This window comes from Myotis brandtii, unplaced genomic scaffold (genome assembly GCF_000412655.1).
Source record: "Myotis brandtii unplaced genomic scaffold, ASM41265v1 scaffold668, whole genome shotgun sequence".
In the NCBI taxonomy this organism is placed as follows: domain Eukaryota; kingdom Metazoa; phylum Chordata; class Mammalia; order Chiroptera; family Vespertilionidae; genus Myotis; species Myotis brandtii.
In genome coordinates, this window is record NW_005370597.1 from 1,565,751 (window position 1) to 1,590,688 (window position 24,938).

General features: G+C 43.5%; 1 protein-coding gene across 3 annotated transcripts in view; it reads right to left on the reverse strand.

The window, feature by feature from the left end:
* SIL1 (SIL1 nucleotide exchange factor) overlaps positions 1 to 24,938 on the reverse strand; it is a 224,489-nt gene that overhangs the window by 160,314 nt on the left and 39,237 nt on the right. Inside the window, exons 1-3 of one of the 3 annotated variants that reach the window (XM_014529113.1) lie at positions 10,534 to 10,647; positions 7,465 to 7,577; positions 1,349 to 1,484 (exon numbers count right to left, since the gene is read on the reverse strand). In XM_014529113.1, coding sequence (XP_014384599.1) covers positions 1,349 to 1,484; positions 7,465 to 7,577; positions 10,534 to 10,612 — 328 coding nt within the window. In that variant the 5' untranslated portion in view covers positions 10,613 to 10,647. Of the gene's footprint in view, positions 1 to 1,348; positions 1,485 to 7,464; positions 7,578 to 10,533; positions 10,648 to 24,938 lie in introns of those variants that run through there. The other 2 variants (XM_014529115.1, XM_014529114.1) reach the window with 2 other exon arrangements.

Below are 24,938 nucleotides of genomic sequence, written 5' to 3' on the forward strand. Positions count from 1 at the left end.
TACTTCTGTTCCTGAAACTTCCCTCTACTAACACCATTAGTTCCTACTTGGCTTTCTTGGTGCTTCATCACTCTTCTGTGGCAACAACTACCCCTATGCAAGCCCAGCAGGAGTGATATTATCACCAGAAAGTTGGCTGGCACAGCAAATGCTGTCCCTGCCAGCACAGCAGCAATGGAGGCAGGGAGGATACGGTGATGAATATCAGCAAGGAACTGATGCAACTACACTGTGGCAGCTGCCAGGACTTACCATCTACCTTGCCACAGTGCAGAATGAAAACACCTACTCCTCAGAACAGGCCCAAGTGTCATCATGGTAGAACAAGGACAGTTGGGACTAGGACAAATGGGAAGAAGGTAGGTCCAGGCTATAGGATCAATGACATAGGACAAGTTAGCTGAATAACATAGGTCAAATTACATAACCTCTCTGAGCCTCAATGCTTTTATAGGAAAATTATAGGTCCTATTATGTGAAGATGGAACAAGATTATACACATGAAGCACCTAACACAGTACCTGAATATGATAAACACAATTGCTGGCTACTTTCATTATTATTATTATCTTTTTCTTTTTTTTTAATCTTCACCTGAGGACATTTTCATTGATTTTTAGAGAGAGGGGAAGGGAAAGGGAGGGAGGGAGGGGAAGAGAGAGACAGAAACATTGATTGGCTGCCTCCCGCATGAGCCCTGACCAGGGCGGGGATCAAACCTACAACCTAGGTATGTGCCCTGATAGGGAATCAAAATCGTGACATTTCATTGTACGGAATGAGATCCAACCAACTGAGCCACACCAGCCAGGGCTTTCATTATTATTTTAAACCCTGGGCTGGACTCAAAAAAAGGTTAGAAAGTTGTTCTTTCTGAGGATGCCCCATTTAAAAACCAGGCCAGGATCAGCCCGTTTCTTGGCACAGGTTCCTTTCGCAAAAGAACACTCCTGCCCTGCACCATAGCTCAGGACTCTCCTGTGAACAATATTTCAGCAGCACTGAGCCGAGCAGAAGAGCCCAAAATAGCATTTGCAGAGCAAGGCACATGTCACTGCCTCTCCTGTGCTTCAGAAGTGCAAGGAAAGAACGTTTTCAATCACTTGCTCAGAAAGCTTGGCCACCCACCACCTGCCTTCCTTCCAGGGCACTTAGAGGCTGAAATCTCTGTTCTGCTGGAAAATGAAGGTCCCTGAGCCCTGCAGCAGCAGCCACCCCTGTGATGGACCACACTGTTCCCCTCCAGCGGGCCAAAGAGTGGCTGCTCCTTCAAAGGAGCCCTGTGGGGACAAAGGACATATACAATTTGAATTTAGAGTGTTTCATGGGGGGAGGGTGGGCTTAGTACCTGGCTGAAGGGCCTGCCACTCAGGGCTTGGGTGAAACACCTCCAGGACTTCAGGGTCCAGCTCCTCCTCTGCTGTGGTTTCCTTTCTCTCTGTTTCTTTGGTGGTGCTCTTCTCTGGATTGGTCAGCGCAAACTCCTTCAGAGAAAAGAAACAGAGGATAACCAACCACAGGTAAGCACCAGGCAAGCAGAAAGAAAATGGCCTAGGATGGTACTCTCCCCTCTATGCTCCTCCTCCCCTCTCCAGCCATGTTTGGACCTTTCACGAGGTTAGCCTCAGAACCAATATAAGTGAGACAATACGGTTAAATGAACAGAGTATGTGTTGCGTGTATACAGCATTTTTGTACATGCATACAGAAAAAGTCCACAAAGTTCCATAATATCTCCAGGGGGTTTAGGAAACATACTGGGAACAGAGGTTGGGAAAAAGAGACAATAAGCGCCTTTTACCTTTTACCTGATATGCTACTATACACTGTTTGATGTTTAAAATTCATATCTATGCCCTGGCTGGTTTGGCTCAGTGGATGGAGTGTCGGCCTGCGGACTGAAGGGTCCCGGATTTGATTCCGGTAAAGGGCACATGCCGCGGTGCGGGCTCGATCCCCAGTGTGGGGTGTGCAGGAGGCAGCCGATCGATGATTCTCTCTCATTAATGTTTCTATCTCATTCTCCCTCTCCTTTCCTCTCTAAAATCAATAAAAATATATTTTTTTAAAAATAAAAATAAATAAAATAAAATTCATATCTATTACTCTTACAATTTAAATATGTATATTTATAAAAAGGAAAAAAAACATATATGAACAGGAGATAAGGCTCAAATGGCCACCCTAGATGTACAAAAGCTGGCAGCTGAGGCCCAATTGATTCCTAAGCATCCTAGCATGACACAGAAAGGACCTGGCAATTCCCTAGGATGCCTACAGGGCATAAATGATCACTTGGGACATTCCAACCCATGTGTAAGGGGTACAAGTGAGAAGCTGGTAGTCCAATTGGTCTGAGGGAGGAAGAAGCCCAGGTTGGAAATCTCTTCATAAAACCTGTTTCCTTCCACCCCATGGAGAGCATGGAGGACTAATGAAATGGTGTCAATGGAGTACTTTGAGCTCAGGAGACAAAGATGCAAGATAAATACAAAGTATTATTCATTTTGCTCCTTCCCAGCCTTCCTGTCCCATTTTTAAACCTGTTCTTGCATAAAAGCAGTAATGCCTCAGGAAATTGGAACCGGAGGGTTCAGAGCTCTGGGAAATTACATTTGGGAAGGCAAGGAAGAACCCACACTAGCACACAGGGATGTTATTTCAGTCCTCCCACCTCCCCCATGATCACTTTTCCTACACCTCCCAATTCTTCCACTAATAATAAGTATTTTTCATGGATTCCTCTTATGAACCCAAAACTGTGCTAGTTACTTTACATAGATTTCATTTTTGTTTCCAACAATTCTAACCTTAAATTGGGAGGTAACAATGCATCTCTTTCAAGCAGTACCCCAGCTCCAGATATGCATCCCCACCTGCCTGGGTCTCTCAGATCCCATCTTTAATTAGATGTCAGAGGAAAGGTTAAGATGTTAAGGTGTTGATGATAACATTGTAAAACCTAAGGATTTCACATTTTAACAAGAAATAAAGGCATGAAATTCAGATGGCAGGATTTTAGATCTTGTTAAGAACTGGTAAGGAAACTACCTTGGGCAAGAAGAGGCTTTCAAAATATGTCATAAGTAAAGAGAGGCACTCACTATAGCATAATAGTTAAGAACTCAAGCTCTGCATCAGATCACCTAAAGTTCAAATCCCAGTTTCTTGTGACATCAGAAAAGTTACTTAACTTTCTAAGCATCAGTTTCCACATTTGTGATGTGGAGATAATAACAACATTAGCTCGTACATCAGATGAAGTACTACCTTGTAAACCATTAGCCCTGTGTACACAGTAGCTGTTATTCTTATTACTTATAAAGGTAGTCATAGTTTCCAGGTTAGATGAGTCTGTGCTATGATATCCAACAGAGACTACACCATATGGCATCATTTAGGCAGATCAGGTTTAGGTTGTGGTCACCTAGGCAGCCTGGCCCCACAAACCCCACCTACCACTTCAACCTGAAGTTTGCACAAATCTGAGCTCAAAGAAAACTAGGAACAGTAAAGAAAATGTGCTTGTCATACTAAAGAGCAGATAGACTGGCATGTGGCACCTGCATTCTGAGGGCATGGACATCAAGCTTCCAACAGCTGAGTTTCTGAGGACAGACTCTGTCAGCCTCTTTCACCACTATGTCCTCCATGCCTAGCAAAGGGCTTAGTTTGTAATCACAGAACAAAGGAAGGAAGGAATGCCTCCCTCCCCTCTCACAAGCAGGTATATCTTTTGGATGCCTTGGACTAAGACAAACCCAAATTAGCTGAGTCTGCTGGAAGCCAGGTCCTAGCCACATATTCCAGAAAAAGACCACCTTGTCCATTAAGTATCCAGAGCCTTTTTTTTCTAGATTTTTAAAATAAGGTTATCAGAGTAGGTTCAAGAAGGAGGGTTAGGAGAATCATGAAACACTGAGCCACATGCTTCAAGTCTGTGGCCAAACACTTTTGCAACAATCCTGTCACTGCTCAAAATGTTGTTGTTTTTTCTATTTCCTCTTGCTATCACTTTTGAGCCAGATGTTAAGCCACAGCTACTCGTACACACACACACACACACACACACACACACACACACAGTCTATCATTATTTTACAGCATACCTCAGTTTTTAGTGGGGGTAATACAAAACTGATGCTCCCCTGTCTGATCACCAAATCTGGCTTTGGACTGTTTGCCCAAATCACATCTGGCAAGCACTGACAGAGGTTCAGTCCTATGAATATACCATAAATTAGTCAGTTCAAGAAAGGAATTCCATAATAGGTTTTGAGGAAAAGCAACATCATATGGATGAGCTTGTAATGATAACAGCAGCTACCATTTACTAAGCCCTTACCATGTGCCCAGCACTGGGCTAAAGTGCCTTCTGTGCCTCACAACTCGTCCAAGTTTCATCTGTGATGCACATACATTTATACCCATTTTACAGATGAGTATGGATATGGGGCCTGTGAAAAATCACACTGCTGGGTAAAGCAGAACAGAGATTTAAGGTCAGGACTGCCTGGCTCCAAAGCCCAGGCATCATTTCTGACTCACTTCTGCGTCATGTGTCCTAATGGCTGTACCCTGGATACTGAGGAAATGAAGTGAGGGCCATGAGATTAACTTAGCATGTCTATCAGCACAGCCCCCTTGCCAAGGGAGGGTTTTCATGGACCAAGTGAGAAACCACAGTCTCAAAGAAAAGAATAAGCAAGACTAGCCTCTCTCTGCCTGGGCAGTGTCTTGAACAGGAGAGAAAGACCAAGAGGTGAGAGAAGCCAGACAGCCCTTGGTCAGCTCTGAAGTAAATCCCATGCTTTGGTGCCCTCTCAGCTGGCTTCTTAGGGGAGGCTCCCTTCCATGCTGAATCCTCAGCCCTCTCTTCTCCCTGACACCATCACTCCAAATACCAATTTCCTCTCAACTGACTGCAAGAAATCCCAGCTAAGGTGTTAGCTGACAACAGCTTACTATGTCACACTTCCTTGCGCTTGTATCTGTATAAGAAATTCTTAAATATCAAAGACTTCAAGATCCAAGAGAATGAACGAATCTCTAATGGTAGGTTGATAGATGCTGTGATAGAGACAGACTCCAGGGCAAGATTTTGGGACAGGAGTGTGTCTGACAGAGCCCTAAATTAAACCCTAGAAGCAGCTACCCCCTTACTGAAAATAATAGTTGACATTTACTGACCATCCATTGACCTGACTGTGCCAATCCCAAATGTTAGGTACTTTATATATAATCACATTTGATCTACACTAAAATCTTAAGAGGGACATACCAACCCTCTTAGATAAGGAAACAAAGCTCAGAAATGGTCAAAGTGCCAAAAGGACGTTACCAAGGTCTGTGTTCCTTCCACTGGGTTCCACTACCTCCCTCATTACTCACCACCTTTTTGAAGGCGCCTCTTATTCAGATACACGCAACCATACCACTTTAGCATCCACACAGACCTAAGATGTGGCACCTCAGGTGCCACAGCAAGAGCCAGGAAGGGAGGCTGACTCCAGATCATGCCATGATACACACAGCCAACTTTTCCTGGGTGGCCATTAACCTTCACAAATGCCCTCGGGGAGGACAATTCCAGGTCTCCAGGAGCAGTTGTTGAACTCTGAAAAAAGGATCCTGGCCATCCCCACTTCCCCCACTAACCACTTTCACTGCTGTGAAGGTGGCTGGCTGTATAATTTGGATTTTAAATGCCCTAGCAGGGCAGCAATTTTTATGGTATGAGAGAAAAGATGCTTCAACTCCTACTTGTGCTCAGCACATGATGAAAGATGATGACAAATTGATATAGCTTAGGAACAGACATAAGGATAAAAGCAGCTTCTGGTGATGAAAGTCAGTATTAACATTTTTCTGAAACTAGAGTCAATAGAACTAATATATATGGGCCAGAATAATTATGGCTTTGAAAGCTTATCTATTTGGTTGGACTCTTATCCAAAAGGGACTTATTGACACACAGTCCTTAAGTAAATTCATCAGCATGCTTTTGTTAATTGTACATCTGCTAAAGCTCACAACGGGGAGCACCTGGATCCTTGTGAGATGCAGGTTTGGGGTAGAGGGAATAGCCCTAATCTCCTGAGACACTTGGGTGCTTTTCTGGGTCAGGTCAAAGACAGCCCCAACCCTCATGCTGTGGCCAGTCCCACCATCAGGGGCCAATGGAATCTCATTCTCATTTTTCTTGAAGAAGAGACCAAAACCCCAGTATCAACAAGATTAGTCAGAGGACATTAAAAGTTCAAAAGGATTCAAGACTCCTAACTGTACGTTGTCTCCTGCTCCTCAAAGTGGGGAGAAATGCAGAGAGAAAACAAATGACTTCAGAGAGAAGGTGGAAGCTTGTCACAAGTCAGAGGTGAACTTCAGCTGAGCTGGATTGTTATTAAATTCATCTCATTTGTCATTTGCACTTCAAGCCCTCCTGCTCCAAAGCTTCCAGCACTTTACCCACCATTTAGTGGGAGCCCCCGGGGTTAGGGAAGGTGGCCAGCAGTGGATGAAGCTGACAATCAAGGCTTCCCAAGGGAGGGGAAAAAAGAGGGCACTGGGAGATGGTCAAGGGCAGGCTGTTACTGAGGCAGGCCAGGGGAAATGGAGCCAGAAGCCTGCTCAAGCTCAGGACCTTCTTGGGCATTTTGCTCCGGCCTGTGGCAATAACAGAAACCCTAAGCAATGGGGTCTATGTTAATAAAGGGAGGCTGGGAAAGAGGATACAGAGTTACAGACAGACTTGAGAAAACACAGGAAGAGAGAAGTAAAGGAAGAACCATTCTTACACGGTGCTCAGCATACAATCAGCCAGCTTTGGAGAGAATCTTGACCTTCCCAGCTCTGCCACAAACTGGTTGTATGATTTTGGCCAAGTTATTTAAAATCTCTGATCTTAGTCTCCTCCTTCTCAAAATGAGGATAATAATTATAGTTGTCTATTTCATAGAATTATTGGGGAGGGGTAAATGAGAATAGACATAAAGCACTTAATGACAACGCCTAGTACATGGTAAGCTTCTTATTATTAAAACTAGAGGCCTGCTGCATGAAATTCGTGCAAGGGGCTCGGCCCCCACCACCACAGTGGCTGCCTCAGCCCCCGCCACCACCTCAGCCGCCTCTGCCTCGGCCCCCACCACCGCAGCTTCGTCCAGAAGGTCATCTGGAAGGACGTTTGGAAGGATGTCTGGCCTAATTAGCATATTACGCTTTTATTACTATAGATTATTATCATCACCACCATATGTTCCCCAAAGGGAAATTATATCATGAACTTTAAACAGAGGTCAGGGGATTCAGGGATAGAGGGAAAGAAATACACAGACTCCATGACTCAGCGCTGGCCACATTCATATAAGAAACATAAAAGCTCACCCCACTTCCACAGCAGCCCTGGTGGCATAGAGGCTTTTTTGGACCCAAAAGGGATCCCTCTTGTGATAAGGTACTTACTTGGTTCTGATGACTGAAGCAGAAGGTGAAGCAGGAGGCTATCAGTAGTCCAAGCAGCATGCCCAGAGGAGCCATCCTAGATTGGGGCAGGCCCTGAAGAGGCATAAAGAGACCTGATGAATATAAACACAGAAAACATAAGATCAATAGGAAGCTGGTGCCTAATTCCCTGATGCCTGATCCCCCAGCACTGTGATTCCCATGATGTCACTTGTTCAATGAATGTCATGTCAGACATTTCCCACATAGAGGTATTATAGGTCTTCTACCACAGGAATAGATTGATGTGAATGAAGCCTCCATCTCTGATAAGGAGTCCAGCCACCCAAGGGGAGACATGCCTTTGTTGGAACTAAGCCACCAGAACTCTTACATGAGCTGTAACAGCCCTGGTCCCTTCCTTCCTCATTATCAACTTCTTATCAGGTTGTACTGGGTGGTACTGGCTATGGTAAGGCGAAAAGGAAAGTAACCCTTGATTGGTATGTGGACAGACATGGGCCCAAATCTGCATAAGCCTTTCTAACCATTGACTTCTAAACCATACCTGCAGTTATACCTGAAGACAGATGCCATCAGCATCCCTAAACCAACATAGTTCAATATTCTCAAGCTACAAAGTCTTTCACATCACTTTTCAAACAGCCAGACAAATAAAAGTACAGACCCTAATAGCTGTTAAAATTAAAATGACACAAAAATAAAAAGATATCCCATGTTCATGGATTGGACAGTTAAGGTTACAATACTACCAAAGCAATATGGAGATTCAATGCAATCCCTATCAAAATTCCAATGATTTTTTTTTATAGAAGTGAAGAAAACTATCCTAAAATATATGTGGAATTTCACAGCAGCCAAAAAATCTTGAAGAAAAAAAAAGTTGGAGGACTCACACTTCCTGATTTCAAAACTTACTACAAAACTATAGTAATGAAAACAGTATGGTACTGCATGAGGACAGACATATGAACCAATAGGATACAATTCAGAGCCCAGAAATAACCACATATATGGTCAATTATTTTCATCAAGGTTGCCAAGAACATTCAATACAGAAAGAACAGACTCTTAAACAAACTGTCCTGGGACAATTGGATATCCACATGCAAAATAATGAACTGGACAGCCCTGGTCTGTGTGGCTCAGCTGGATGGGCATTGTCCCATGCACTGAAAGGTAACTGGTTTGATTCCCAATCAGGGCACATGCCAGGATTACAGGCTCGATCCCTGGTACGAGGCATGCAGGAGGCAGCCAACTGATATGGCTCTCACATCCATGTTTCTCTACCTCCCTCCCTCTCCCCTCTTTCCTCTCTAAAAATCAATTTTAAAAATCTTTAAAAAGAAAAAAAAAATGAAGTGGACCCTTCCTTTACACCATATACAAAAAAGTAACTCAATATGTGTTAATAGCCCTGTGGCCCAGTTGGTCGGGCATCATCCCATGCACCAAATGGTACTGGTTCAATTCCTGGTCAGGGCACATCCCTGGGTTGTGGGCTCGATCCCAGACTCAATCCCTGCTTGGGGATGTGCAGGAGACAGCCAATCGATGTTCTGCTCTCACATCAATGTATGTCTCTCTCTCTCTAAAAATCAATAAAAAATCTTTAAAAAGTAACTCAAAATGGATCAAAGACCTAAATTTAAGAAGAAAACATAGAGGAAATCATAATAACCTTAGATTTGGCAGTAGTTTCTTAAATATGACACCAAAAACATAGGTGATAAAAGAAAAAAATAGATAAATTAAACTCCATCAAAATTAAAATACTTTTGTGTATCAAAGGACATCAAGGGAATGAAAAGACAACTCACAAAATGGGAGAAAATATTTGCAAATCACATATCTAATCAAAGTTTAATACCCAGAATATATGAACAGCTCAAGAAAAAAGACAAGCAACCCAAATTAAAATGGGCAAAGGATTTTCTCCAAAAAAGATACACAAATGCCAACAGGGATATGAAAAGATTATCAACATCATTAATCACTGAGGAAATACAAATCAAAGCCACAATTCGATAACACTTTAAATCCACTAAAATTAAACAACAATAAAAAAATAAAGCAATAAATGTTAACAAGGATGTAGAGAAACTGAAACTCTCATACATAGCTGGTGGAAATACAAAATGGTACAGCTGCTATAGGACACAATTTGGCAGTTTCCCAAAAATCTAAGCATAGAATTACCGTATGATCCAGCAATTCCAGCCGTAGGTATATATTCTACACAAAAGATATGAAAACAGTGACTCAAACATATACTTCCATGTGAATGTTAACAGTATTATTCACAATAGCTAAAAGGTGGAAATAGGTAAGAGAAAGATGTCTTCCGCAGAGTGAGGGAGTGACTCAGCATAGGAAACCAGGGTGGCTGCCCAGACTCTTCTAAAAAGTTTGTCTGTTGCCCTAGCTGGCTTGTTTCAGTGGATAGAGCATCTGCCTGCGGACTGAAGGGTTGCCGGAAGCCGGTCCATTCTTATTGCTTGACATAGATGCTGCAGGGAAGAAACAACTGCACGTGCAGGAGGTAGCTGATCAATAATTCTCCCTCATCACTGATGTTTCTATCTCTCTCTTCCGCTCTGAAATCAATAAAAATATATTTTTAAAAAATATCCTATCCCTAAGTAAAAAACAACAAAACTTTAAAAAATAAATAAAAATAAAAGGTTTTTGTGTTGATCACTCAGACCCAATACACCTCATTAGGCAATTTACTCAATAGAGGCTTAATTATGGGAAAACATTTCTTAGGAGTATGATGTTTACCTTTTCTCTTTCCTGTTCTTACCACACTTTTCCATGTTCCACCTCAATAAATCGGTCCTGTGACATAATTGGACAAAAGCCCTGCCTGCATCCACTCTCAGAAGTTATTACCCACTTGCCCAGCCCACCCTTTCACCCCTTTTCAGGGGCAGACGGAATCTTTCCCTAAGGACATCTGGAGCCATGAAAGAAAACAGCCCTGCTGGACCAGCACTAAGCTAAAAAAGCACAGCCAAATGGAAAAGCAAAGGCTTGGGTGCTATAAATAGCTGCTACACTCACCCAGCAGCAAAAGCCTTTGCTTTCTGCCAGCTTCTCCCCTCTTTTTTTGTCGACAAAATGGATCGGCTGAGTGCCACATGAGCTTCCCTCAGCAACCTGGCTCCCTGGGGCACGAATCACACTGAAAGACAGGGAATGAGTTCACAGCATGGCACTAGGTTCTGGACAGGTGCCTGGCCATGCCTTGGTGTGAGGAAGGTGGGGGACCAGGCTGGATGAGGATGAACAAGGGAACGAGGCTTCCACATCAGGAGTGAGAAAGTTGGAAAGGGAGATGGGTTCCAAGATACCTTTCTTACCCCTGTGGCCTTGGCTGTGGGGAAAAGGGGAATAAAAAAATGAAAGTGGGGACTCACAACATTATGAGGACAACATACAATAAGAGAGAACAAAGAATATCCCAAAGTCACAGATTTCCTGTCCCCTACATGAGATTGTGCATGTATATATATATATGCATGTACACACACAGTTAGATGCTCCCTCCTGATAATAATAAACACTGAAACTGGTTCTGAGGAAAAAAAGATGAGGAGGAAGAGATAAATGAGAATAAAGAAGTCAAGGGCAAAGAAGAAAAATGAACAGGAGCAGGAGGCCCAGAAGGGACAAAGGAAGAAGAGACCGGGGGCAAATGATTCACAAACAGCAGCTTCCTCACTCCTAGAGCCGTAAGGGGAGTGGGGGAAGAGAGAAATGGCAGCTTCTACAGGGCTCCCAGCGCCTCCATCTACACACACACACACACACACACACACGTACACCCTCAGAAGTATTTTCTGCCAATACTAAGAATGAGAGATCAATTGCAAATGGATCTTTCATTTCCACCTGACCAATGAATGCACTGCCTCCATATAGTTTTTCCATGAAACAGGGAGAGAGAATATGGAGGGTGGGTAGGTGCATGGGAGAAGTGAGGCTGGGAGAAAAGTGTGACACAACTTCCCAAGCTTTGCAGGGGGGCACCAGAGGATAAGTAGGCATGGGTAATGGTGTCCTCTATCCTCTTAAGACCTGCCCTGCATCCATGTCACCTGGTCTCCTCCGTATTCAGGATATAGCAGGTGGAGAGCAAATATTGTTTTTCCTGGGCTCTTTGCTGGGGGCAGGGGGAAAGAGGAAAACGGGAAGTGGCACACAGGTATGTTCTGCCAGGATGGTCCACCTCCTCAAGCAGAGACCTGGACAGCAACAGCAACAAAAGCCTAAGATCCTGACAAAAATAAAGCCAAAGTCACGGCATCCCACTGAGGCATAATTTGGCACACAGCCTAGGTTAGTGCCCTCCCCAAACCACTCACTACCCACTAACCCTGGTTCACCTAATCATCTGCCCCTGCATACCAGCAAAACAAACCCTCCCATCTGTCATCCTTGGCTCTCAATTGAGGACAGACCTACACCTTTACATTTATGTCCTTCTTCTGACTTAAAACACTATCATTCAGTACAAGGGAACATATTTCAATGTTCCATCAGTAACTCTTTCCTTAAATATTCTTGGGCTTTGGGACAAAAGAGATAATAGGGTACTTGAGATGACCATTTCCCTCTCAAAACTGGCCATTTTTAGGCTGTACCTCTACTTAAATTGAGGCTGGATGTTCTCAGCCATCTGAATTGCCAGTTTACTGCAGCCGAAGCAGATGATAGGGACATGGGTGGGAGGCAGCCCATGGACTGGCTAGCCCTTACCTCCCTTGGTGCCTCATGTCCTCCACTCAATTCAGACAGGACTGAGGGAGGGGACTGGGCCCTATGTAAATAAGACATCTTCCCATAACTTTTGTCTTCTCTCAAGGCAGGAAAGGATGTAGGAAGCCAACAAAGGGAGGAAGACTGGGACTGCTGGCAGACCCCATGGACAGTGGCTGCTCTCCAGTCTTAGGAATGGAATACAGGGAGAACATGAAAAGGTCACAAGTATCCTCAGCAGGCAGAGCAACCTCAGCAGCCTGCCTAGGAGCACTTGGAACTCCATCTTATAAAATGTACACATTCTTAACCTACAGTGTATGTCCATGTATTTGTTTTCCCAATTCTTTTGGGAAAAGTAAAAGAGCAAGAATTCCTACATTCATCTTATAAGGAGAAAATTAAAGCAGAGAGATAAAACCATTAGGCAGAAAGTGTAGTTCCTGCATTTAAAATCAGACAGACCTAAGGCCAATTCTTGGCTCTGCCAATCCCTAGCTATGTGACCTTGGATACTACTTCACTAGGCCTCAGTTTCTTCATCTGTAAAATGGATATATAAGAGCTCTTATTTCAAAAAAATGTTGGGGAGGATTAAATAAAACAATGCATGGAAAGGTCTTGGTACAATACCTGACACCTAGTTATCACACCTCATTAGAGCAGAGATGATGACTCTCCCCTGGACCCAAAGGCAGTCAGGCCCAGGCCAGGCACCCTGGAACCACTCTCCAGAGCTCCTGCCTCCTGCAGAATCTACACACCCTCTAGCTGGCTCCACACCTCAAACTTTAGGACCAAAGCCTTTGTTGGGTATCTACTCCAGGAGGAAAAGGAAACAAATGTTAGAGAAAGACACCCTGATCCCCGCCACAGCTAAAAACAGAGACCCAAGCCAGTTTTCGCCTGACCCCCATGGCAGAACCAGCCCACTCAGCGCTTTTCACAGCATACTAATGTCCAGAGATCCTCACCACAATTATATTGTAATGCCAGCTGCAGGAACAGCTGTAAAACAATCTTCTGCTTTACGAACTGAAAGTCAGAGGATGAGCTCTTCCCACACACACACATTTATTGCTATTTATGGGCTGCACAAACTCATATAAACATACACACACACACATACACACAGTCACTCACCTCTACACAAACAGAAACTCACTGCCTAATTTGAGCAGGCAAATATGAAGCTGAAGAAACAATGGAAAGAGGACACTGAAAGGACAGTCCTGACAACAGAGAACAATGTGCAATGGCTAAAAAAAAGAAATGGATTTTTAAAGAATAATTTGAAAGAGAAATAAATTTGGAATAGTCAGACAAACAGGCTTCTCCCATCCTCCCCCCAAGATATAAACTAAACAAAAAGTCAGTAAGTAGACAGCAATTAAAAGAGCCTTTGAGCAGCAAAAGAATGTGGCTTCTAACCTGTCCAACCCCTACCTGGCCAGAAGGTTGGACTTGGACCATCCTTAAGCCACTGACCACTTATGCAATGGGAACAGTATCTGCACCAAATATTAAAGTCAAGACTCAGACCAAGCACATGGGGACTGCTCTCAACAAATCCAAGGTACCTAAGAGGGAAAGTGTGCAGTGCCAGCACAGCCAAGGATTCGGTGAGCCTGAGGCGGGGCGGGGCGAAGGATTAAAGAAAAGACAGCAAAGAGAAATATAGCTGGGGCTCGGTGTATCTCCTGTGCCTGGATGAGGCCACAGAGAAGGATCCAGCCAGCAAGCTGAGGCTTTATTTTATAGTCAGAGAAAAATAAGGTAGAGGTCAACATAGTTACAATGTTCTTGTGAGCTTCACTTGTTTTGGCAGCGCTTGCTGCATCTCCCACAGCCCATTAGCTACCTAGGAAGGATCTAGGGGGCAGCCATAAGGTCAAGCTTAATTATTCTAAGAGGGCTCCGCCCTCTAAGCTGGACTTGTTTGTGGCTCTGCCACAGGTCAATCTGAGGCTTAACTCTAGAGCCACTCCCTATAGCAGTGGTTCTCAACCTTCTGGCCCTTTAAATGTAGTTCCTTATGTTGTGACCCAACCATAAAATTATTTTCGTTGCTACTTCATAACTGTAATGTTGCTACTGTTATGAATCGTAATGTAAATATCTGATATGCAGGATGGTCTTAGGCGACCCCTGTGAAAGGGTCATTCAACCGCCAAAGGGGTCGGGACCCACAGGTTGAGAACCGCTGCCCTATACGAAAGTAATTAGAGGAGGTTGTTGGAGGAGAGAAAGTTCACAACTAACCCAAGCCTCTGCCTGACCAGAGAGCTACAAAGCCAAAATCCACTTCTGCAGCCTGCAAGGGAGAGCCCAAGAAGGGCCTTTCCAGTGGCAACACAGGAACAAGTACTGACTCCACATGGAAGAGAGCACATGGAACCAAAAAGGTCTCCACAGGCCCAGCTACAACTGGAGCCCTAGAAGGAGCGCAACACGGGATGGAATGAAATAGGAATGTGGCATACCTGGTCCCTTCTCAGTACTCAACACTCCAAAAAATAGGGGATATAACCAATCTTATCCCTATCCCAGTAGGGAAGAGGACAGATCTTCAAGAACATAGCTAAGCATATTAGCAAAAACTGCAATCTCAGAGACAAAAGACAGTGGTTCCATCTAAAAGAAATCAAGTGACAAACAGTGACTAAATAAAAGGGATCCCAGCCTAGCCCTTTCCAGACCTGTCCTACTCAGTCACAGCTTTCAAAGAATCTGAATGCTGGAACAAAGCTTAAAACTCATTCTTCATTTGGACTGCTAATGATCCAGAAGACACCGCAAGCACTCAAAATCTATCTATATAAAAAATGACCAGAGTTCAATGCCTTTAAGCACATAGTTTGTCAGTGGATCCAGGAAGGCCCTATTAAAGACAAAAAGGTAGTGAGAGCTAGTGCAGCACAAGAATTTTGGTGTCATCAAAACATAGGTAATAACTGAGGCAACAAGCATAAAATCCCTGTCTCAGGGAGAAACTTTAGAGAGAAACAATGCTTTAAGAAATGTCTTCAAGGCAGGGCTTGAGGTTAGAAAAAGAAAAAGGAGCAACAAGGAACAACAAGAATAGTGAAGAATTAAACAGGTCAAGAGAGGAGAAAATCAAGTTATGGGCAACAATGTCAAGAGATCAGTTAGAGCGAGGATGAAAAAATCCCCAGGATTTGGCAATGAGGCTGCCAAGAGACCTTCAAAAGAGGGTACAAGTTGGCATTGGTGGTATAGTAGTGAGCACAGCTGCCTTCCAAAAGAGGATATACATGTGAAGAAACAGAGACACATGAGTAGAACACTTTGAAATGTTGAGTGGGTCCACTGAAGTTTGGAGATTTGGAGCCACTTCTCTAAATCCATTTTTCCCCCCAACATTTTCACTAGTCATAAAAATAACAGAGAAAAAAAGTGACTCCAGTGGTCCTACAGAGGTATTCTCTGATGCCATATAATAAGTTCCTATGATGGTGTAGAGCTACCTCTCAACACATGAATCCTTGGACAGTGGTGGGCACATTCACACCAGCAGAGAGAGGGGCAGGGAAGCAAACTCTACAAGAGCAAACTCCCATCAGACAAAACTCCATCTTCTCTGAGCTTTCAGCCATGCCTCAGACTGCTCAGAAGCTTTAGTCCTTATACTTTGTAGAGCTGTACTAATCATAATTGTAACACCTGCAGTGAGGGATGGAGAGAAATACCCGTGACACCTAGTCTCCTAGTATTCAAATGCAGTATCTGGGCAGCCCAGAGGAAAATAAATTATGTCATATAATAATATAGTCAACATTTACAGAGCACTTTCTATGCAAAGTTCTAAACCAGCGGTTCTCAACCTGTGGGTCATGACCCTTTCACAGGGGTCGCCTAAGACCATTGGAAAACACATATATAATTACATATTGTTTTTGTGGTTAATCACTATGCTTTAATTATGTTCAATTTGTAACAATGAAATTGGGGGTCACCACAACATGAGGAACTGTATTAAAGGGTCGCAGCATTAGGAAGGTTGAGAACCACTGTACGCATTTGCTCCTCCCAACCATCCTCTGATGGGGATCTAATATGCTGTTCATGTTGCCCATGAGGGAACTGAAATTCAGAGGGGTTAAGTAACTTGACCAAGTTTACACAACCAGCGAATAGTAGGGTCAGGATTCAAAAACAGTTTGGCCCCAAAACTCATGCTCTTTCCACAGACCATGCTGCCGTTCTGTGGTCTATGAAATCAGCCACAGAAACTGGACTCATTCTATTTCTTCTGCGACAGTGAGAATAAAAAGGCATACATTTTCTATCAGGAGAGACATTTTTAAATGAGCCTAACAGGGCCTTCTTGTAGAGAGACCCACCTCTCTCCAAGTTTCTGCACATCACACACATGCACACGTGTGCACATGCATACACACATATTTTGATTATTTAATGCCCTTGGCTCAGCCCTGACCACAGCAGAGGCACACACATTCAAGAGGAAGAATGCCCGTAACTCAAATTGCATCGAGGTCACTGGCACCCTGTATGGCTTGACCTCTTCACCTTCCATCATTCAGGTTTCCCAGCTATACAGAAAGCAAAAGCATCCTTGCTCCCCCTCACAGAGCCCAGCACCATGCACTCCCCTCATATATACCTAACTGTTTAGAAAGAACTCAGCAGGGAGGAAAAGAGAACTATATGGGGTAAAAGTTGGCCAAGAACCCCCTGGCAATGGGCAAGGAGACACTTGATTGATGGTGTTGCTGTTATATCAATCAGGGGCAAAGCAGATGTACAGTCCTTAGTTCATCCTAGCTTGATGTCTGTGTCAGTGGCCAGAGGTGTTTCATGCCTGAGGTAAATAAATAAATAAATAAGTTGGCCAAGACAATATCCAAGCTCATTTCCAACTAGTCTATAATCCTGATATGCCATTATTCCCCATCCAGAAAATATATAGGACAAGATTATTTTTACATGGCAGATAAAGAAAATGGAGCCCAAAAGGTGAATGGGGCTTACCTAAGCTCACCAGTAACTAACCAGGTAAATTACAGAAATACCCCAGACCTGGCCAATGTACTTTCCAGTAGGCCCTAGATTGCAAGTTCCTAGTAGACTGTGGGCAAGGAGACCAATTCCTTATACTTGTTTTCTGGCCATGACTGAGGTCCTGAGAGTGATAGGACCATGTCTGATGATATCAACAAATGCTACCAGAAGCTCCTCTCTACTCCACCTCCACTCCAGTGTAATGAAAATGTGGGCTCTGGATTTCGACCCAGGTCTCCCCAAGTAGTTATGGGACTTTGCGCTAGGGGCTTAACCTCCCCAAGATTCAATTCCTTCATCTGAAAAGACACTTGACAGTAACTATTTTTTAAGATGGTTGTCAGTATTGAGATGATTTGAAGCATACAGCACCGTGCCTGATACAAAGTGAGGACTCAAGAAGCTTGTATCAACTATTGTTAGAGCATATTCTAAGCCAGTGGTTCTCAACCTTCCTAATGCCGCGACCCTTTAATACAGTTCCTCATGTTGTGGTGACCCCCAAACATAAAATTATTCTCGTTGCTACTTCATAACTGTAATTAGGCTACTGTTATGAATCGTCATGTAAATATCTGATATGCAGGATGTATTTTCATTGTTACAAATTGAACATAATTAAAGCATAGTGATTAATCACAAAAACAATATGTAATTATATATGTGTTTTCCAATGGTCTTAGGCAACCCCTGTGAAAGGGTCGCAACCCACAGGTTGAGAACCGCTGTTCTAAGCAAAGGTCAAGATAAACAAATGCAGCGAAAGCTTCACCCTCATCAAAAGTTGTCTTCTGCTCTAATAATCAAGCCTCTCCTCAGAACCCAGTTTTCCTGAGCCACAGGTCTGCCTACACACCTCTAGGTGGCTACAGAGTCATTTCCATTGAAACCTCTGATACTGGCTGACTCTGCATCAGTGCCCACTTGAAGAACAGCCACTTCAGACTGAGAACAGCCACTTTAGAGCCCAGCTTCCTGGTGACTCGGGCCTGTCTCCAAATTCTGCTGCTGCTCTCCTACTTCTATGGTGGAGGAGGGAGGGCAGGAGCAGCTGGGACAGACCTAGACTGCTTAGACTACACTAGACAGGGTCAGCTGTCATCCAGGGCCTTCTTCTTCCCTCTCCTTTTAAAATAGTAACTAGATCACCTGACGTCGACACAATGGGCTTTCTCTATAGCCTGCTTCCAAATACCAGGGACTTTCACACATTTATCCACACAACCCATCAGAGTTCATCAGTCCTTACCCCTGCTGTCTTCATGCTTATAGAGAAGGTCAAAGCCTCTTAGTAGGACTATGATAGGGAAGTTATGACTTCCAGTCCATAGCATTGAATGGACCATCTGCAAATCAATATGCACACCAATCCTTATTCTGCTAGTCACCCTGGCACTTTGGATTACAAGTATTCAGCAATCACACCCTAGAAACAGGTACCTCACAAAGATATTTTAGCATCAGCCTCAGTCCCCTAACCACACTGGGCACCATACTATGAAATAGAACATAGAAAAGATACCATCACTGCCTCAGGTGATGTCCTGTTCGCAACCAGTAGATAGCATGGCTTTTCACATTTGAGTCTCAGACAGTACAATATTAAAAACAAAAGCCCTCTTAAGGACTATGCCATGAAAAAATGGATACTGTCCTAGAAGCTGAGACACAAATTATGACTTTGAAATGATGAGATGAGCAACAATTAGGGTGCTCCTTAAACTAATTGAGGAACCTCAAGGAAATAGCATTTACTTACAAAAACAGCAGCAGCATGAAGATGGGTCACCAAGCCCAAAACTCACTACCACCACGTTGGCATTGGCTATGTCTTCCAGGTAAGTCAGTAACTGAAACATCGTATTTTATTTTTAACATGCCTGAGAGTCCAAGACTATTTATAATCCCAGGTTCTTAAAAACTTAAAAGGTAGATGAATTTTTTAAATATACACATTTATATAGGTGGGCAGAAACACAAAAATCAGATACCTCTCAACACAGCTCAGGGAGCCTTAACTCATGGCTTTCACAATCCCACCTAACACCCAGAGAAAATCCGGGAGCCTTCTCTGAGAGATGGTGGGAGTCTGAGTAGGTAGCTAAGAAATAAAGAAACCTAAACTCAGCACTTGGCAGGACAATTAAGCAGCAGAGAATTTTAAATGCATTGTTTCTGACTCTAAATATGTCTACATTTATTACCAATTTGGGATCAGAAACCACATTTAGTTTTGCCATGACCACACACTAAAAATATTAAGCAGAGTATTATTGCCTAGGAAACGGCAGTCTTCCCTGATGCAGCAGTCCCATTTCAGAGCTGATTCTGCATGGTCCCAGGGCTCCTCATCCTGGGCTTCACTGAAAGCCCAGTTATAAGCAGAACTGCCACTGTCGTGCCAAGGCCTCCCTTGCTTTTAAAAAGGCAGCGATAGGAGCCAGGGCTAGAACTACACAACCTCTCCATCCTCCCCAAGGCTGTGTTAGGTGGTCAGTAAAGTTCCATTTCACAGGCCTGTAATAATTAGAACCCTCCTGACTAGGAGCTCCACAAGGGCAGGGACAATTGTCCACCTAACCCACTGCTGTTATCTTCATTGCTCAGCACTAGTGCCTGGGCAATAAATATTTGTTGACTGAATAAAATCAACAATCTAAAAAAGGGTTATCTGAAAGAGCACAATGGAAAATAATGTCATTAAAATAGGTGAAAATATAGACTGATGATATATGAAAACCGGTACATAAAATATCTGTGAACAGAAGCACACATATATGAATTATTACTTTGAAAAAAAGTGTGTGTGGCCACCTCTATGGAAAGCTGAGCTCAATGGAGTCTTTCTTCCTGAAATGCTAGGTATATAAGAAAATACTTAAATATTATTCTCAATATAGAACCAGCTCCCTTGTCTGCTGACTTGATTTGGCCCCTGGGATGGCTCAAGGCCTTGTTCTTGTTCAGCAACCCCCAAGAACAGAGCATCCACCCAGTAACCCAAGGAAAGAGAGAGCACAAAGGAAAAACTGCAGGCTTAAAGACCAACTTATCAACTTGGCCCTTTTGCCAGCGCAGCTTCCAGTCTGCATCAACCGTATGACTGGCTGCCTAGACAAGTGGCCAAGATGGAGCTATAGAGACAAAAAAGGTATGGACAAGAATAGATCCAGAGACAAATGGTAAGGGGGGTGTGGTTAGAGAGCAACCAAAGGACTTGTATGCATGCATATTCGCATAACCAATGGACACAGACACTGGGGCGGTGGGGGCTTGTGGTTAGAGAGCAACCAAAGGACTTGTATGCATGCATATTCGCATAACCAATGGACACAGACACTGGGGCAGTGGGGGCTTGCTCTCGGGGGTGGGAATGGATGGGGGGGATCAATTGGGGTAAAAGAAGATATATGTAAAACTTTAGACAATAAGAGAAGGAGAAGGAAGAAGTTATATCTGAGAAAATGCAAAAAAAAAAAAAAAGGTATGGAAAAGTTGACCTGGCCCAGCTTCGAATAGGTACCCTCATGCCACATACCCCAGGGCCTACTAGCCATAACAGGGCCTGTTAAGAAGGGTAGCAGTATACTAAGATACATGCCCTTGACTAGGAATCAAACCTGCAACCCTTCAATGCACAAGCCAACACTCTAACCACTGAGCATACCAGTCAGAGCTACAATTTATTTTTTTAAAGTTTTGTTGTTGTTTTAAAGCACACATACACCCATCAAGTATCTGTTCTTCTTAAGAGTGGTATATCATGAGACATGCAAGGATGTATACAAGAGGGATACAACAAATTCATGACAGCAGGTAGGGTCAAGGGGCTCTGCAAGATGCCACCAACCAAATCCCAGCCTGCCAGGAGTCATCAGCCCGCAACTGACAGGGGTATAGCTCAGCCAACAGCAACATTGACACTGGAGCCTACAAAGGAACTCTGAGTTCCAGTGAGTGAGCTTGTGATGGGGATGCCATGGGACTCCAGGAAGTCTCTCCTGCCATGGTAGGATCCATGGGGATGACTTGCCAGCTAGCCTTCTCACAGCACTAGATTTGCTAAAAGGGGATGACATGCCAGCTACCCACATGTTTGGCCAAGGATCAGTAAGCATCTGGAGCCCACATTATAGGCAGCAGATGCTCTGAACTCAATCCCACTGGGTCATGAGTAAGACTATCATTTTAAGAGTATCAAGGGTTCGAGAGATGCCAAAAGACCCTCCCCCTGCCTCACCTTTACAGCAGAGGCCCAAGTTCTTCCTAGTTTCCTTATGAAACTACCACCTCACCTCTCGGTTGAGCTTACTTTTTTGTCTCTGTAACTCATCACCTTCCCTACACCTTCTTCTATTTTGCCTAAAGGGCCTGCCCTGCCACAAAGTAGGAGGCAATTCTTCCCAATCATTCCATCCTGACTCTCACGGCTCAGGGATTCCACTTGTGGCAGCTCTCTTTAAAACAGTCACTGCAGTCACTGGTTATGCCAACACAGAAAACACTGTAGAAGAAGCTTGGTTAATATTATAGACTTTTACCCTGAAAGGCAACTATTCCAATAAACAACTAGGCACAAGCCCTCACTTCAGAGAATCCAGATGTTTGGGTTGTAGCTCATGAAAACGTGGAGAACATCCAGAAAAACAGAAGAGCACTATACCCATGCAAACACACTGCTCACTTACTACCTGCAGTTTCACACCCACACCAAAGCCATTTCAACCCCAGATGAGCTGTTAGCAACCACACCAATCCAGAAAAATATTTTTTCAAAGATCCATATAGGAGAGTTACCAAAAGACCAAAAATCTGTACACTATGAAAAGATGAAGAAATCCTTACTGCCTACTACAGAACATATATCCAGGTGACACCACCTCAAACCAGCAGATTATTTCTCTTTCAACACATATTTATTGAGACTTGCTGCATCCCAGACAAGTGCCAAAAGCTAGGGATACAAAGACTAAGTAAATAGGGATCCTGTCCTCCAAGAGCTTCCATATGGGCAATGGAGATAGATGAGTAAATTAGTAATTACACAGTAAGCAAATAAGCACTATAACTACTACAGGGTTAAAAGAGCCTGACAGAAATAGCTGGAGGGCTCTGAGGCATGAGAGAACAGTTATCTCAGTCAGAAGCTAGAGGCCAAGGAGAATTTCCTGGAAGAGGTGAGCTTTAAAGATTAAAAGGGGAAAAAGAATCAGCCAAACTAAGGCAATGAGAAAGGCATCCGGAGACAAGTGTGTTTTGACGACCTGGAGGCATGAAATTGGGAACAAGCATTTATTTATTCCAACAACAGCTGGAGCAAAATGCTTATGGGGTGTAGCATCATGATACACCAGAACTCTTTTTGCAGAAAGGCCAGATGAGTTTCAAACACATAGCTCATTGCACTGTCTTAGCAAATTTCTGGAATCTCCTTTTCAAAAGAGCCCCTTGGTAAAAGGGATATTAGAGAGGGGGAAATGGAAGCTTGTTATAAACCTGCTAAGATAAGAGGGTCACCATTATTTGTGAACTCTGCTTATGAACAAATTATTAGCCTTACAGTTCAGTGGTTTGTTGGCTCTTGCAAATTCCCAGCATCCATTAATAAAAAGAACCGGTAGAATCTGGAGTAAGATGGTATTACCTCTGCACAGTGGCCTAAAACTCCAGTGGATAACTTGAACAGGAAAGCAGCCTAAGATTCTAGACACAGTCTTTGTGCCACCTCTCCCTAAAGGATACGCCTGCTCTATTATCCTCTGGTATGTTTCACACTCAGTAAGTTCAAAGCTAAGTTCAAGTTCTTCTCCCCACACTCCTGATCCTCTAACATTGCCTAGCTCTACTGCACAAGCCAGAAATCCAAGGAGCTCTCCTCAATACCTCCCTCCTTTCTCCCCAACCTTGCTTTCCACCCTCTACCCATCCATCACCAACTACTGTCAATTTTATCTACTATCTCCTTTACTACTCACCTGCCCAAATTGCTGTGAGCCACCCCCCACCTCTCAGGTGAGGGCAACCCAAGCAGGCTTTCAATGAAGCAAGACCCAGGCCAAGTAGAACAATGGGGAAACAGAAGGTACACAGCTTTAATGAATCTATTTGTTCAGCTCGGGGTTTCTGGAATATCCAAAATCCAGCCTTCTAAGCCCCTCTGAAATATTCTCAATAAAAGCCACTTTCTGCACTCAAGAAGCCCATTCCATCACAGTAGCAACTGCAATGTGGGCTGCAGGAAGGGTATGGTGCCTTGCATGAGTCCTCTGGAGATTCCAATGCCTTTGGAGCCCAGAGCCAGACATATGATTAGGAGAATGAAATCCCAGGTGAGGCAAGCTTGGCTCCCCAAAACCCCACCGTATGGAAACATACTATGGGGGTAGCCACTAAGTGGAAGAGTCTTAATGCCTACTCTGCCACCTTCCCTCATCATAAGGGAAGTTATTTCCTTCCACCAAAGCAGCTGTAAAAAGGCAATTTTCAAGAGGATGATGTTAGTGCTGATAGTAGCTTAGAAATAAATTTCAAAGGACAAAATAGATATTAAAGAAGGGGAAATCTGGCCATGCCTTTCAGCCTCAACTCAATGGAAACTTCCCTTCATCCCATTCCTTATCATTGGCCCACAAACTAGCCCGGAAGAAATAAATATATGTTGAATGAATAAATGGATGAAGAAATGAACAAATGGCAAGCTGAGGAGCTGGAGGGAAGGAGCAACAGGAGAGAAAAAAGGACCTGATCAAAACCATCCTTTCCTTTATTCAAATGTATCCAAGCACCTACAGGTACTATGTACCTGTATAAGGTACTGAAAACACACAGGCATATGCAAACTACAAAAGAGAAGAAGGACAGAGAAAAAAGCACTCTTCTTCATCTCTCTGGGGATGGCCTATTTCCAAATACTACTTTAAAAGAACCTCCTGTTTTCCTGACATTAAAGCCATGCCTAATAGCACACATGCAAATAAAAACTTCACTTTTTATTGTCTAGTACTTTGGGACCTTATTTAGTTTCTGTTCTAAGAAAAAATTCATCATTCATCCCCTTGATTTAAAATTGATTTAATTTGGCTTTCACTAGGTAAGTGCAAGGGGAAAACATACAGATTCACAGGGATAACTCGTCCAGCAACAGGATTGTGATGAGCTCTGGTGACTGCACTGTTGGATCCCCAACCCACTACCGACGAAAGAAAATTAAAAAGCTCACAATGTAGAGCTTAAGCTCCAGCCAAAAGGAATTATCTTCCCACAAGCATCTCTGTTGGATTTTGGTTAATGTAAAACACTTTCAAAAGGAAAGGAAATGAAACCCCAAGGATATTTAACATATAACTTAGAATTTCTATATTTTTCAAATTCCCTTGCAGAGAGAAAAGGCAAAGAAGTCTTTATTTCTCAATCCTACTTTTCAAAACTTTTCCCATTGATTTCACATTGTCATAAAAATTTTCAATTTGTTGAGAGCGCAGAGCAGAAGAATGTACAGTGGCTGAGGAATTTTAAGCTCCTGTGAAAGGGCTGAAGTGAGAGCTACAGTCCTGAAAACCATACGTTAAGCAACACAGCCTTGGGCACTGGGTCTGAGATCAAACACCAGGGACTCAGGCCTGCGGCAGGCCTCACTCTCCACACACTCTTCAGGCTCCTGCACT